The sequence below is a fragment of the Aotus nancymaae genome, unplaced genomic scaffold, assembly GCF_030222135.1.
Source record: "Aotus nancymaae isolate 86718 unplaced genomic scaffold, 86718_ANA_hifiasm-v0.15.2.pri h1tg000032l_1, whole genome shotgun sequence".
Classification (NCBI taxonomy): Eukaryota; Metazoa; Chordata; class Mammalia; order Primates; family Aotidae; genus Aotus; species Aotus nancymaae.
Genome location: NW_026988446.1, coordinates 751,451 through 764,052, shown reverse-complemented (window position 1 = coordinate 764,052; position 12,602 = coordinate 751,451). Strand labels below are relative to the sequence as shown.

At 39.2% G+C, this 12,602-nt stretch overlaps 1 protein-coding gene across 1 annotated transcript; it reads right to left on the bottom strand.

The window, feature by feature from the left end:
* Positions 1 to 520: 520 nt before the first annotated feature.
* Positions 521 to 4,075, bottom strand: LOC105731091 (olfactory receptor 2T6). Its single transcript, XM_012472666.2, has 2 exons — positions 3,998 to 4,075; positions 521 to 1,459 (listed from the first exon to the last, which is right to left on the bottom strand). Exons 1-2 carry the CDS (start codon positions 4,070 to 4,072, stop codon positions 521 to 523), a joined length of 1,014 nt encoding a protein of 337 aa, XP_012328089.2. The 5' UTR covers positions 4,073 to 4,075.
* Positions 4,076 to 12,602: the final 8,527 nt, after the last annotated feature.

Genomic DNA, 12,602 nt, shown 5'->3' with positions numbered 1-12,602 from the left:
AAGAGATACTTGGATTTTCTAAATCTTGGTGTAAGTCTACATAGGTTTCTTTTACAGTTTTATGACAATTTAGTCTCTTTCTAATGTCTTTTAAACCCTGGCATCCCTACACCTTTGATAAGTCAATTGATGGATTGTTTAAACAATGCAGTCAAAATCACCAGTTCTTATGGGGCCACTGAAGATGGGCAGAATATATAATATTAACTCAACATTTTGGGGAATTCAGATACAGAAACCACAATCAGAGAAGTGATACTAGAGAAGAATCGGAATCAGTAAAAACAAAAAAAGAACAAACCCAAGTAGTGTTTCTAGAACTCTGGCATTATTTGTGTGACTGTTACAGCATCTTCAGGGTTTTGATGGAAGTACTGTTGATACACCATTCAGCACAGCTGACATTGGCAGTTCCTGCCAGCATTATCCGAGTCATCCATGATGCAATGCCGCACATGCCTGAACAGGAGGTGGGGGTTTTAAACTATCAGAATCCTTTCTTCCTCACACCAGAGGTCCCTCAACATCTTGCCATAACTCTCTTCAAGGCACGTATCACATCCCTGTTCCTCAGACTGTAGATGAGAGGGTTTAAAAAGGGGGTGAGGATGGTGTAAAAGCCAGAGAAGACCTTATCTTTGAGTGGGGTGTGATAGGATTCGGGAAGCATATACGTATACAAAGCAGCCCCGTAGAACAATGTCACCACCATCATGTGTGAGGAGCAGGTGGCCAAGGCCTTCTTCCTCCCTTCAGCTGACGTCATCTGATGCACTGTGCTGAGAATCCCGGTGTAGGATGCAGTCACCACTGAGAAGGGGATCAGCAACATTGCCACACAGCACATGTACATCACCATTTCATAGGCAGCTTTGTCCCCACAGGCCAGCCTCAGCATGGTGGGTGCCTCACAGAAAAAGTGATCGATTTGGTGAGAGGCACAGAATGGGAGACTCATGGTAATGGGGGTGAGGAGAAAACTGTCCAAAGCCCCGCCGAACCACGAGCTGGCCAGGATCATCCAGCAGACCCGCTGGCTGACGAGGAAAGGATAGCGCAGCGGGTTGCAGACGGCCACGTAGCGGTCATAGGCCATGAGCCCCAGCAGGAAGAACTCAGCCCCCACAAAGCCCATGTAGAGAAAGCACTGAGCAGTGCAGGCGATGAAAGAGATGGTCCTCTCACCTGCAAGGTAATCCACCAGCATCTTGGGCACAACGGTGGAGATGTATAATGCGTCGATGAGGGAGAGGTGGCTGAGGAGGAAGTACATGGGGGTGTGGAGATGTGGGTCTATGTGAATCAGGACGATCATGACTCCATTAGCTATCACGGCCATGAAGAAGATGGCACAAACGACACCAAAAAAGAACCCCGAGACTTTATTGTGAGTGAAGAGCCCCAGGAGGGTGAAGCCACTGAACAAGGTCTCGTTTCCATTCATGGCGCTGAGTTTGACCTGGAGGCGTAAGAAGAGAAGTAGCGTCGACGAAAATCACAGAAGATAAATCACTCAGACGTGTCTGTGTAAACATTGTTAAATTACATTTTTTATATAACTAGTAACATTTTTTTTTAATCTGGTAGATTTGTACCTCCTTTTTTCTTGGCTATTTCTTTTTGATGAAGAATAATTTCAAAGTTAGGACCCTATGGCATAAAAATGAATGACTGTTTGGCGACTGATGCTTGGCTTAAGCGAGTTTCATTATGATTGAAGAACACCTGGGCCCTAGAGGGGATCCTTCATTTGGAGTTGGCTCCATTTATTTAAAATGTGGATACAACTACAAGACAATTGATCCAATCAACTCAGACGACCCAATAAAATAATTCAATGGGCCAATGCATCAAATTGGGAATTTCTGTGATAATTTAAAAACCTTTTGGTCTCATCCAGAAATAACCATAAATTGTAGACATAGCTGAAAACTATGTTGAACTGTAATAAATATGATCATATTATCCCTCTGATCATTGGCCATTCTTAAGTGTTCCTTTATTATTCATCAACTTCTCATTCGTTTGCACACCAAATCTTTATTTATGGAGAGAGTCCTGGGCAATGTTCTAAGCTCTGAGGATACGGTGGTGAATAAAAAGAGAATATGAATGATATGAGTTACATTCTAGTTATGAAATAAGCACAGTAAATCACAAGTAGGAACCGTGGTGTTCTTACAAAATAAATAGCAAATGTGACACCCCTAAAGCAGGAAAGGAGCTTGGGATAGTCAGGAGACTAAAGTCAGTTCAGGAAGAGCCTTGCAAGTGAGGAAGACAGTGATATATTAGTGATCAGTTCTTCAAAGTATACGGGACAGGGTAACGAGGTGAAAATTGTTTTCTAAGTATTATCAGTAGAATTGACTGGCAGTTTATGACATATAACAGTCTAACATGTTCACTGTGATCTATTTGTTTTTTCTTTGTGTCTCTTTGGTACATTGGAGTCATTTTTTGTTTTTGCTTATTTTTGTATTTTTGTGGGTCTTGAAGGGTTCACAAGAGGGGAAATCTCATCTGGGTTACACTGGGACGGCCCAGGTTATGCATTCTGTCCTAACATCACCCCCATTTCACTCAAAGCTTCCTGATTTGGTCGGTAAGTCGTAAGCCTTAGAGATGGTGACTGAATGAAATGCGTAAAAGATCTCGTAGGCCAGAGGCAGAAAACCACACACAATCTTAGACAGGTGTGGGTGGTGCATTCACATCTTGAATACACAATGAATGCAAGAACATATTTTAAAAGATTCCTCATTAGTTCTAACACTCTAAAATCCAACTTGATTTTTGAATTCTTGAACACTACTCTGTGCCCTCGGGTGCTGTACCACACAGAGAGGCAGATGATGCAGGAGCAGGTGCACAGCGGTGGCAGCTGGTTTCCAGGAACACCATTTCGGAGTTGGGGGGGACTCGATTCTCAAATACTCTCACTAAAAATGCTTGTCTGGGGTCCTGGCTTCATTATCTGCAATGTGCCCTAATACACATTACTTAAATTAAGCATATCACAGGAAGCTTAAGGGAGGTTGTCATGAACAAACATCATATAACATATGCAAAGGACCACAGCTGAGTAAATTCAAATGTTCATCTATTAGTAGCTGTTGTGGTTGTGAGATAATGCCGATACCGAGGACACACAATTTCCTGCTGAAGGCAATGTCGCGTTTCTCAGCTACGGTGTGTACACTCACTAAAAAGCACGTATGACCTGTTGAACACCAGCCAGGGTTCCAGGCTTGTGCACTGTCTTCTGAATTATTTAAAATGATAAAATCTCAGAACATTCTTCCTGATTATGCAAATAACTGCTATTAGTGTAATCTTTCAGCAAAAGATAGGGACTTGTGAAAGACTAGTTTCTGGGAAAACTCATCCCAGGAAGAAGACTATTTCCTAAGTTCACTCTCAGATTAAACGATGAGGATCCAGACGTTGGATAATAGCATTATATGAACAACTAGGGCTTAAAAAATGATTTGCAAGTGTCCACACATTCTCCAGGGCTGCCTGTTTCAAACTTCTCAGTACATGTTCACGAAACCACAGAGAAGACTCAACTTTTTATCCACACTGAACATTTAAAATCTTGGGTAATAGGAAAAGATGCACTCTAGTTACTCCTCAGTAGAGAAAAGCCTCTGAAGTTTAGGCCAGTCCATGTGCAAGGTCTCTGGGGTATGAACCACTCAGAAAAGGGATTGGCTGTGCCTCTCTATGCCAGATTTTCTCTGCGGCAGGATCTGCTTGTCTGCTTTCCCCATTCTTACCCTCCTCTAGCCAAGAAATTGTGGAGAAAAAGGGTAGAGTTTTGCAAGCAGACCAACAAAGGAGGGTTTTGAAGGCGGATTCTCAGCACAGTGAACAGGAGACTTGATTTAGGAAAGTGGGAAGGACACACACAAGGAAAAATGCAATTGACACTTTCTAAGGTTTTCCTACTCTTTTGACAAAAAATTAAACATAACTGCACATTTTTGCTTACCTGTGTAGAAGAGGCTGAATGGATTTGGTGGTGAGGGAAACAAGGGGTTGAAGATTTATTCTGCCCGCTACCCATCCAAAAATGCAGATCCTCCATCTAATGGGTAGCAGCTGATCTAATGAGCTCCTTGCGAGGACCTGATGAAGTGGAAGGAGTCCACTGCAATGCCAAGAGGAGCAGAAAAAGACCACAGCATTAGGGAGCACGTCAGGATAAACACACTCAGGTCAGGGCAGTGCTTCATCCACCGGAATTAAAACAGTTCCAGGATGAGAAGTTACAGGAAAGCCTGCTAAGAAGAGCGCTGGAGACATGAAACTGTCTCAGGGTTATGGAGGATAAAACTTGAGTAGCTCTCCGGAGATGCAGAAAGGCAGACATTAAATGATAAGAAAGATTGACATGGGTGGGGGCGGTGGCTCACGCCTGTAATTCCAGCACTTTAGGAGGCTGTGGTGGATGGATCACCTGAGTTCAGGAGTTCAAGACCAGCCTGGCCAACATGGTGAAACCCTGTCTCCACAAAAATACAAAAATTAGCCAGGCATGATGGCAGGTACCTGTAATCCCAGCTACTTGGGAGACTGAGGTGAAAGAATTGCTTGAACTGGGGAGACGGAGGCTGCAGTGAGCTGAGATCGTGTGATTGCACTCCAGCCTGAGCAAGACGGAGCAAGACTCTGTCAAAAAAAAAAAAAATTAGACATGGAGTACTGGAATTACAAAAACAAAATATAAATAAACAATGTTTTTAAAAAGAGTGATTTCACAAATAGGAGAGAATTATTAATAAAAATTGAAAAGAAAAACTTGTGAAAGGAACAAAAAGACTCTGCATATGGATATTTCATTGAATTAATAAATACACTTATGTGTGTCTGGGAAAGTTATTTGAAGTAAGAGCATCTGGTAGCATCTAATAAAAACATAGTAGCATGCAAACAAAACACAAGAAAAGGAAAGTCTGTGTAGTCACCTACACAGGCTAAACTTCACATTGACCACAGATGTCTTCCTGATAAGTTCCAAATAAAAGTGAAAAAATGTCTAAACTGAAGACATACAACATTGCAGTAAAAAGAGAGGGCTCTGGAGCCAGAATTCCCTTGGTTTGATCCTTTCTTCACAACCAAATTGTGTGACCACAGGCATTTAACTTATTTTTGTATCCGTTTTCCCATTTGCTCTGTAATAATAGAAAGGGTGCAAATTTCAAAGATTACATCATTCACACATGTCAGTTTCTTAGACTAAGTCTAGAATGTGCTTTCTGTTCAAGAAAACTTACTATCGATATCACTGGATATGTTTTAGTTGTTAGTAATGTTTGGCTCAAACAGGAAGATGTTCTGAGATAAATTAGGGGGAATGAACACTAAGATACAGCTGTAGATTAAACAAAATTAAGGAAAGGGAAGAAACAGTAATATTACTAATTGTGAATGTCGAATTCAGGCTAAATATATATACTTAATGTAAATATGATTGCAACATTGCATAGAACTCAAAACATTCTTAACAATGAAGATATATATATATATACATATGTAGATATATATAGATACATGTATGACATCTATTATGTAGACCAGATAGATGCCAAGGTCTGAAAATGGAATGCTAATACTATATATGAAAAACAGATTCAATTTAAATAGAATATAAAATTAAGAAGTACCAGAATGTACCTTTCATTCAGTCATGTATTTATTCATTCAACTATTTACTGTGACACAGCTCTTCACTAGATATTTTTCTAGGAGTTGAAGATACCACCAACAATATTCCCTCCTTCTTGAAACATACAGGGCAAAGGACTGATGATAAATAAAAACATATATTATTAAGAATCTAACATTTTTTTCCTCAGTAAGTGAGCCCCCTAAAGATAGATTTTTGTTTAGGACTCCAAAACAGAGGTAACTATAAGGTAATGCATTCTATAAGAATAAGAACAATTTGAAAAAGATTAACAAAATCAGTTTCTAGTATTAAGAGGAATTACAAAAATGTTTGTATGTGTGTTTGTGTATGTGTTAAAATCCTTTAAAATATGAAAGAAAAAAGGCATAATGGCTCAGGAAATTAAAACAAAGCATACGATGAAATGAGATAGAAAACAACTATGTTAATCATAGCTACAACACCATTCAGAGTAAACATTCCCTTTTAAAGTGTAGATTCACTCTTCAAAGAAAACAAAACAAAATGTACAAAATGGAAAAGAGAACTAAAAGATGCAAAAAAGAATGACATAAACACATATAAACTGTAATTTAAGGTGATATTACAAATGGAACAAAGAGAACAATTCTGTATTTTAAATTTTTAATGGAGATTCATTATGTGCTTAATATATTCAGTTAGCTTCTATAGAACAATCTCTTTTTTTTTCCTAAGATATATTGGGATTCTAAAATAATAACAGATTCACATCTAAATCAGAGAACTTGAAATACTTTAACGTATGCCTAAAGCACTACTTAGGCCAGGACACAAACAAATAGAAAAACATTCCATGCTCATGGATAGGATAATCAATATCGTGAAAATGGCCATACTGCCAAAGTAATTTATAGATTCAATGTTATCCCCTCAAGCTACTAATGACTTCTTCACAGAACTGGAAAAAACCACCTTAAACTTCAAACAGAACCAAAAGAGAGCCCACATAGCCAAGTCAATTCTAAGCAAAAAGAACAAAGCTGGAGGCAACACGCTACCTGACTTCAAACTATACTACAAGGCTACAGTAATCAAAACAGCATGGTACTGGTACCAAAACAGAAATATGAACCAATGGAAGGGAACAGAGGCCTCGGAGGCAATGCTGTCACACATCTACAACCATCTTATCTTTGACAAACCTGACAAAAACAAGCAATGGGGAAAGGAGTCCCTGTTTAATAAATGGTGTTTGGAAAACTGGCTAGCCATGTGCAGAAAGCAGAAACTGGAACTCTTCCTGAAACCTTACACTAAAATTAACTCCAGATGGATTGAAGACTTAAACATAAGACCTAACACCATAAAAACCCTAGAAGAAAACCTACGCAAAACCATTCAGGACATAGGCATAGGCAAGGACTTCATGACCAAAACACCAAAAGCATTGGCAACAAAAGCCAAAATAGACAAATGGGATCTAATTAAACTCCAGAGCTTCTGCACAGCAAAAGAAACAATCATTAGGGTGAACCAGCAACCAACAGAATGGGAAAAAAATTTTTGCAAGCTATCCAGCTGACAAAGGACTAATGTCCAGAATCTACAAAGAGCTAAAACAGATTTACGAGAAAAAAACGAACAAGCCCATTCAAAAGTGGGCGAAGGATATGAACAGACACTTTTCAAAAGAAGACATACGTGAGGCCAACAAACATATGAAAAAATGTTCATCATCACTGGTCATTAGAGAAATGCAAATCAAAACTACATTGAGATACCATCTCACACCAGTTAGAATGGTGATCATTAAAAAATCTGGAGACAGCAGTTGCTGGAGAGGATGTGGAGAAATAGGAACACTTTTACACTGTTGGTGGGAATGTAAATTAGTTCAACCATTGTGGAAGACAGTGTGGCGATTCCTCAAGGACCTAGAAATAGACATTCCATTTGACCCAGCAATCCCATTACTGGGTATATATCCAAAGGATTATAAATCATTCTATTATAAGGACATATGCACATGAATGTTCATTGCAGCAGTTTACAATAGCAAAGACCTGGAACCAACCCAAATGCCCATCGATGATAGACTGGACAGGGAAAATGTGGCACATATACACCATGGAATATTATGCAACCATAAAAAACCATGAGTTCATGTCCTTTGTAAGGACATGGATGAACCTGGAAACCATCATTCTCAGCAAACTGACACAAGAACAGAAAATTAAACACTACATGTTCTCACTCACAGGCAGGTGTTGAACAATGAGAACACATGGACACAAGGAGGGGAGCATCACACACTGGGGTCTGTTGGGGGGGACTAGAGGAGGGACAGTGGGGGGTAGGGAGTTGGGGAGGGTTAACATGGGAAGTAATGCCAGATATGGGTGATGGGGATGGAGGCAGCAAACCACATTGCCATGTATGTACCTATGCAACAATCCCGCATGTTCTTCACATGTACCCCAGAACCTAAAAGGCAATAAAACATATATATTAAATAAATAAATAAATAACCAAAGGGGGAAAAAAGAAGTATGCTATTTGTATTCTAGAAAAATTGCTAAAGTAATGACAGTAAATTCGGATTTTTATTGTGAAGAAGCAGGCAGCATCATGCACTGCTAGTATAAATACAAACTGAAACCATTTTTTTCTGGTAGTGTCTGGCATTTATCAAACTTAAAAAAATCTACGTTTTAGCCATTTTCATCAATTTATTCTGAGGAAATAAATAGTGTGAAGTGGGAATAATATGTGAAAACTTTAAATGAATTATTGCTATTGATTGTGAAAATAAACTAGAAACGATCTTAATGACCAACATTAATAGGTTGACTAAACATTGCTCAATTTACATTGTCCTCGTTGATAATGCTGTAGGTTAATTTTCTTTTCATGTAAAGATATGCACAATATATTTTAAAGTAGGAAACATAGCACTGCCTATTTACAAACATATTTGTGCATAGATAAATTATAATCATGTGTAGTTCGCCTGGAAAGTTTTGAATTGGGATAGAAAAAAATACGCTCAAAGGCAGAAATGAAGCTCAAGTTAGGGCAACCAGGAGACTTTGCTGAATTGAATGGAGATTGAAGGACGGGGAATACACTTTACTAATGCATCCCAGACCCTGGTGATTTATTTTACTGATCGTGTACTATGAACTTTGTATTTCATGCCTCGATAAGATGGATCACACTCGGCGGGTTACCTGAGTTTAATGAAGACACCTTTAGTCTGTGATGTGCTCTGACTTGCCCTCATGACACCTCTTCAACTTGTTTCTATAACTCTCTTTGTTGTTTTTATTTACCGCATGCTTCTGCCTCCTCAAACATAATATGAGCTGTCTGAAGGTAGAGTCACCCTCTGAATGGTCCTTATATTCGCACAGCCTTGTATGTATGAGGTGGTCTCTATATCAGTTGACTACTCCTAGAACACTTTATCTTTTCCCATTCCAAGATTGTTCTATTAATTTGAGAGCACAAATGATAGAAAGATTTACTTTGATATCTTCTATGATATTGCTTGTGACAAATGGCTAACTTTGAAGACCACTTAAATGTTACTAAAACTGATCTTTGGAACAGAAAGCAGCCTGATGACAGCAGTGAGGAAGGCAATGGGAACACACAGGCCATCTGGTCTCTTCTAACCTTACAGGAGGTGTTACGCATGTGCTTCCAACGCAGCCCGACTGACAACATCTGACCAACCAACCACCACAAGCAAGAGTGTTCCTGTCTTTCAGATTCTGTCTCTTACTGTGTCCAAAATGGGTCATAAATAGCAATCAATAGAATAAGTTCACAAAATAGTGGCTGAATCTATCAAAATGCTAGCAGGGTGGTTGACTGTTTGGTTACTTCTAGTCCAAACATTTTTGCAAGAAAGCGATGTTTGTTTTAAATAAGCGAGTGGCACTTATAAATAGGAGCACAGCATTTATGTACTCACGGTCATAGAGACGGCAATGGCAGAAGTGGAGACTACTAGAAGGGAGAGAGAGGGCCGAGGATCAAAAACTAGCTATTGGGTACTATGCTGGGTGCCTGGGTGATGGAATCATTTGCACCCCAAACCTCACCATCACAAAATATTACCAGGTAACAAGCCTGCACGTGTACCACCTCAATATAAAATAAAAGTTGAAAAAAAATTAAAATTAAAAATAATTAAATACACACATGAGTGGATATTTTGTAGATGAAACAAGTATTTCCATGGTTATTTATGCTCAACTGGTTGGTGACTCCATTCAATTGTAAAAGTTCCACTTTTCCCTGAAAAATGTATCTTTAAGTGTGGAAGATGAAGACTCTGACAGTACTCAAACACAGTTCAACAGTAATCTATGTTTTTAGTTCTGACAGCTACGTTTTTGTCTAGTTTCACCTTTGCACTCCTGGACTATACTTAATTCATTTTCTTCAATCCAATCTTCTTAAGGTAAAACACGCCAGTCACTCATAACTCCACCGAAATTCTTACTTTCCAATCCCATTCGATTTAATTATTTTGATCATCTTACCTAACTCCCTGTAACTTAGAAGATACTGAGTTTGTGGGAACTGAACATGCACAAAATATCTGAATTATCTCAAATGAGTAAACTTCCCTATTTTTCTCCTACCCAAACACATTATCTTAGAGAGCCAAATGACTTTCTTACCCCAGAAATGGAGATGAAAGTTGACAGTGGATCACTTACAGGCATAATATATACAGAGAGAGGAATATTAGGTAAAGGCAAAATTGTTTACAAAGAACTGCACAAGAGGTGAGATCTTAGAAACAAGAGATAAAAGGGGACCTTATTAATCTTCTTGTTTTCTGTCTTCATATTAGCATCTTTCCTTGAAAAGATGAAAGGAGGTCCAAGTTAAAAGGCACAAGCTTCAAAGAAATAGAGTGCCAGTTACAAGTATTTGAAGATGAGCACTTTACTGGAGATGTGGCTTTCACACTTCAGTACCACGCACACTTTGGGGCACACAGCCCTAGGAACCAGAGAGAAGAGTTTAAGTGATCTAGAATATGACATCATAAACGTCCTGAGATTTCTCATGGAGAAAACGCTTTCTAATAATCCAGAAGGAATATCAATTAAACTGGTTCTGATTGGAACTGAACACGACTCAAAACATCTAAATGGCAGGCAGAGAATGTGTTCCAAGACAAGCGGTCAGGCGGCCTCTTGTGCAGCGTGTTTGTTTAAGTAACAGCTTGAGAACAACTGTTTAGCGGACGTTTCATCTCCAGACTCTGTTTCCCTAGAGGGCAAATGAGTAAGACTGGAAAAACATCAAAGAAAGAGAAGAGAAGTTTTTCATGTGGTGATTTAATTTCTCACTTTAACAACAGTCATGATCTAATCCTTTCATTTTCTCTTCCATTAAGCAGCTTCCCAATAAACATCACTCATTTACAAAATGTCACTGAGAAAAACTTTTGTAATTTCCAATTCATTAAAGGCACTAAACAATCTGCTGAGAAAATACATCAGGCAGGCTCTTGCTGAACAGTTTAATTAGTGTAAAAATCCAACTTATGGAAACGCTTTGAACACATGACAGAAGATGAAGTTGATGAAAATCACTTTAACCTCAATTGGTGGTCCTCATTCCAAGGATAATATGCCTTTAAAAAATTTGGGTCTATTATTATTATTGTCTTATTATTTCCATTTTTATTTTAGATTCCGGAGGTGTACGTGCAGCTTTGTTACATGAGTCTATTGCATGATACTGAGGTTTGGGAAATGAATGATCCCATCACTAGAGAGTGTACACAGTACCCGACAGGCAGGTTCTCTGACTGGCAGTCCCCAGGGTCTGTTGTTCTGTTTTTTTCTGAGATTGAGTCTCACTCTGTCACCAAGCTGGAGGGCAGGGGCGCGATCTCAGCTCACTGCAACCTCCGCCTTCCAGGTTCAAGCGATTCTCCTGCCTCAGCCTCCCGAGTAGCTGGGATTACAGGCATATACCACCACGCCCAGCTAACTTTTGTAATTTTAGTAGCAATGAAATTTCACCATGTTGGCGGGGATGGTCTCGATCTCGTGACCTCATGAACCGACTGCCTTGGCCTCCCAAAGTGCTGAGATTACAGGCGTGAGCCACTGCGCCCAGCCAGGGTCTGTTGCTCTTATCTTTATGTCTATATGTACCTAATGCTCAGCCCCACTCAAAAGTGAGAAGATGTGGGTATTTGGTTTTCTGTTCCTGCATTAGTTCGCTTTGGTTGATGGCCTCGAGCTGCATCCATGGCACTGCAAAGGACATCTTTTCTTTGGTTACAGCTGTGTAGTATTCCATGGTGTATTTGTACCACAGTTTCTTTATCCAACCAACTGATGATGAGCACTTACGTTGATTCCACGTCTTTACTATTGCAAATAGTGCTGCAGTGAACGTACTACAAATAGGACATGCCACTTTTATTTGGAAATATAAGTGTTTGCTTTATTTTTAAAAGGAATACCTAATTTTAGAGAATTTTAAAAGTATGGAAAATTCTTATCACATTGCTCTAAGACACCCAAAAAGCAAAAATTGTGACAGTTGTTTGGGAAGCTTCACTATGCTCCATTGCGCTGGGAAAATATCAGACTCAGAGGCCTGGGATGAGTTCTTTTTGTGACTGCCTGAAATTGGAGTTAGTGCAAGTAATTGAAATCACTAACACCATGCCACTCCATCAGTCAGAGAACCTGTCTTATGTTTTGGTGTATACTCTTATGAATGGATGAAAAGTAGATAGTTAGGTCATATTATTAAGTATATTTACTTCATTCTTCATTTCAAAATATATGATAACCAGTTTCACAGTTCTGACATCAGATTTTAATGGTCTTATGGTAAATTATTATGAATAAAAACAACAATTTTAATCAGTTCTCTAGCTTGGTTCTGTTTC

Bases quoted from the DNA above. Each gene is read 5' to 3' on its own strand.
- LOC105731091 (XM_012472666.2), bottom strand. From the start codon at position 4,072: ATGGGTAGCGGGCAGAATAAATCTTCAACCCCTTGTTTCCCTCACCAC. The intron at 1,460-3,997 runs GTAAGCAAAAAT...TTACGCCTCCAG, and splicing joins ATTCAGCCTCTTCTACACAG to GTCAAACTCAGCGCCATGAA.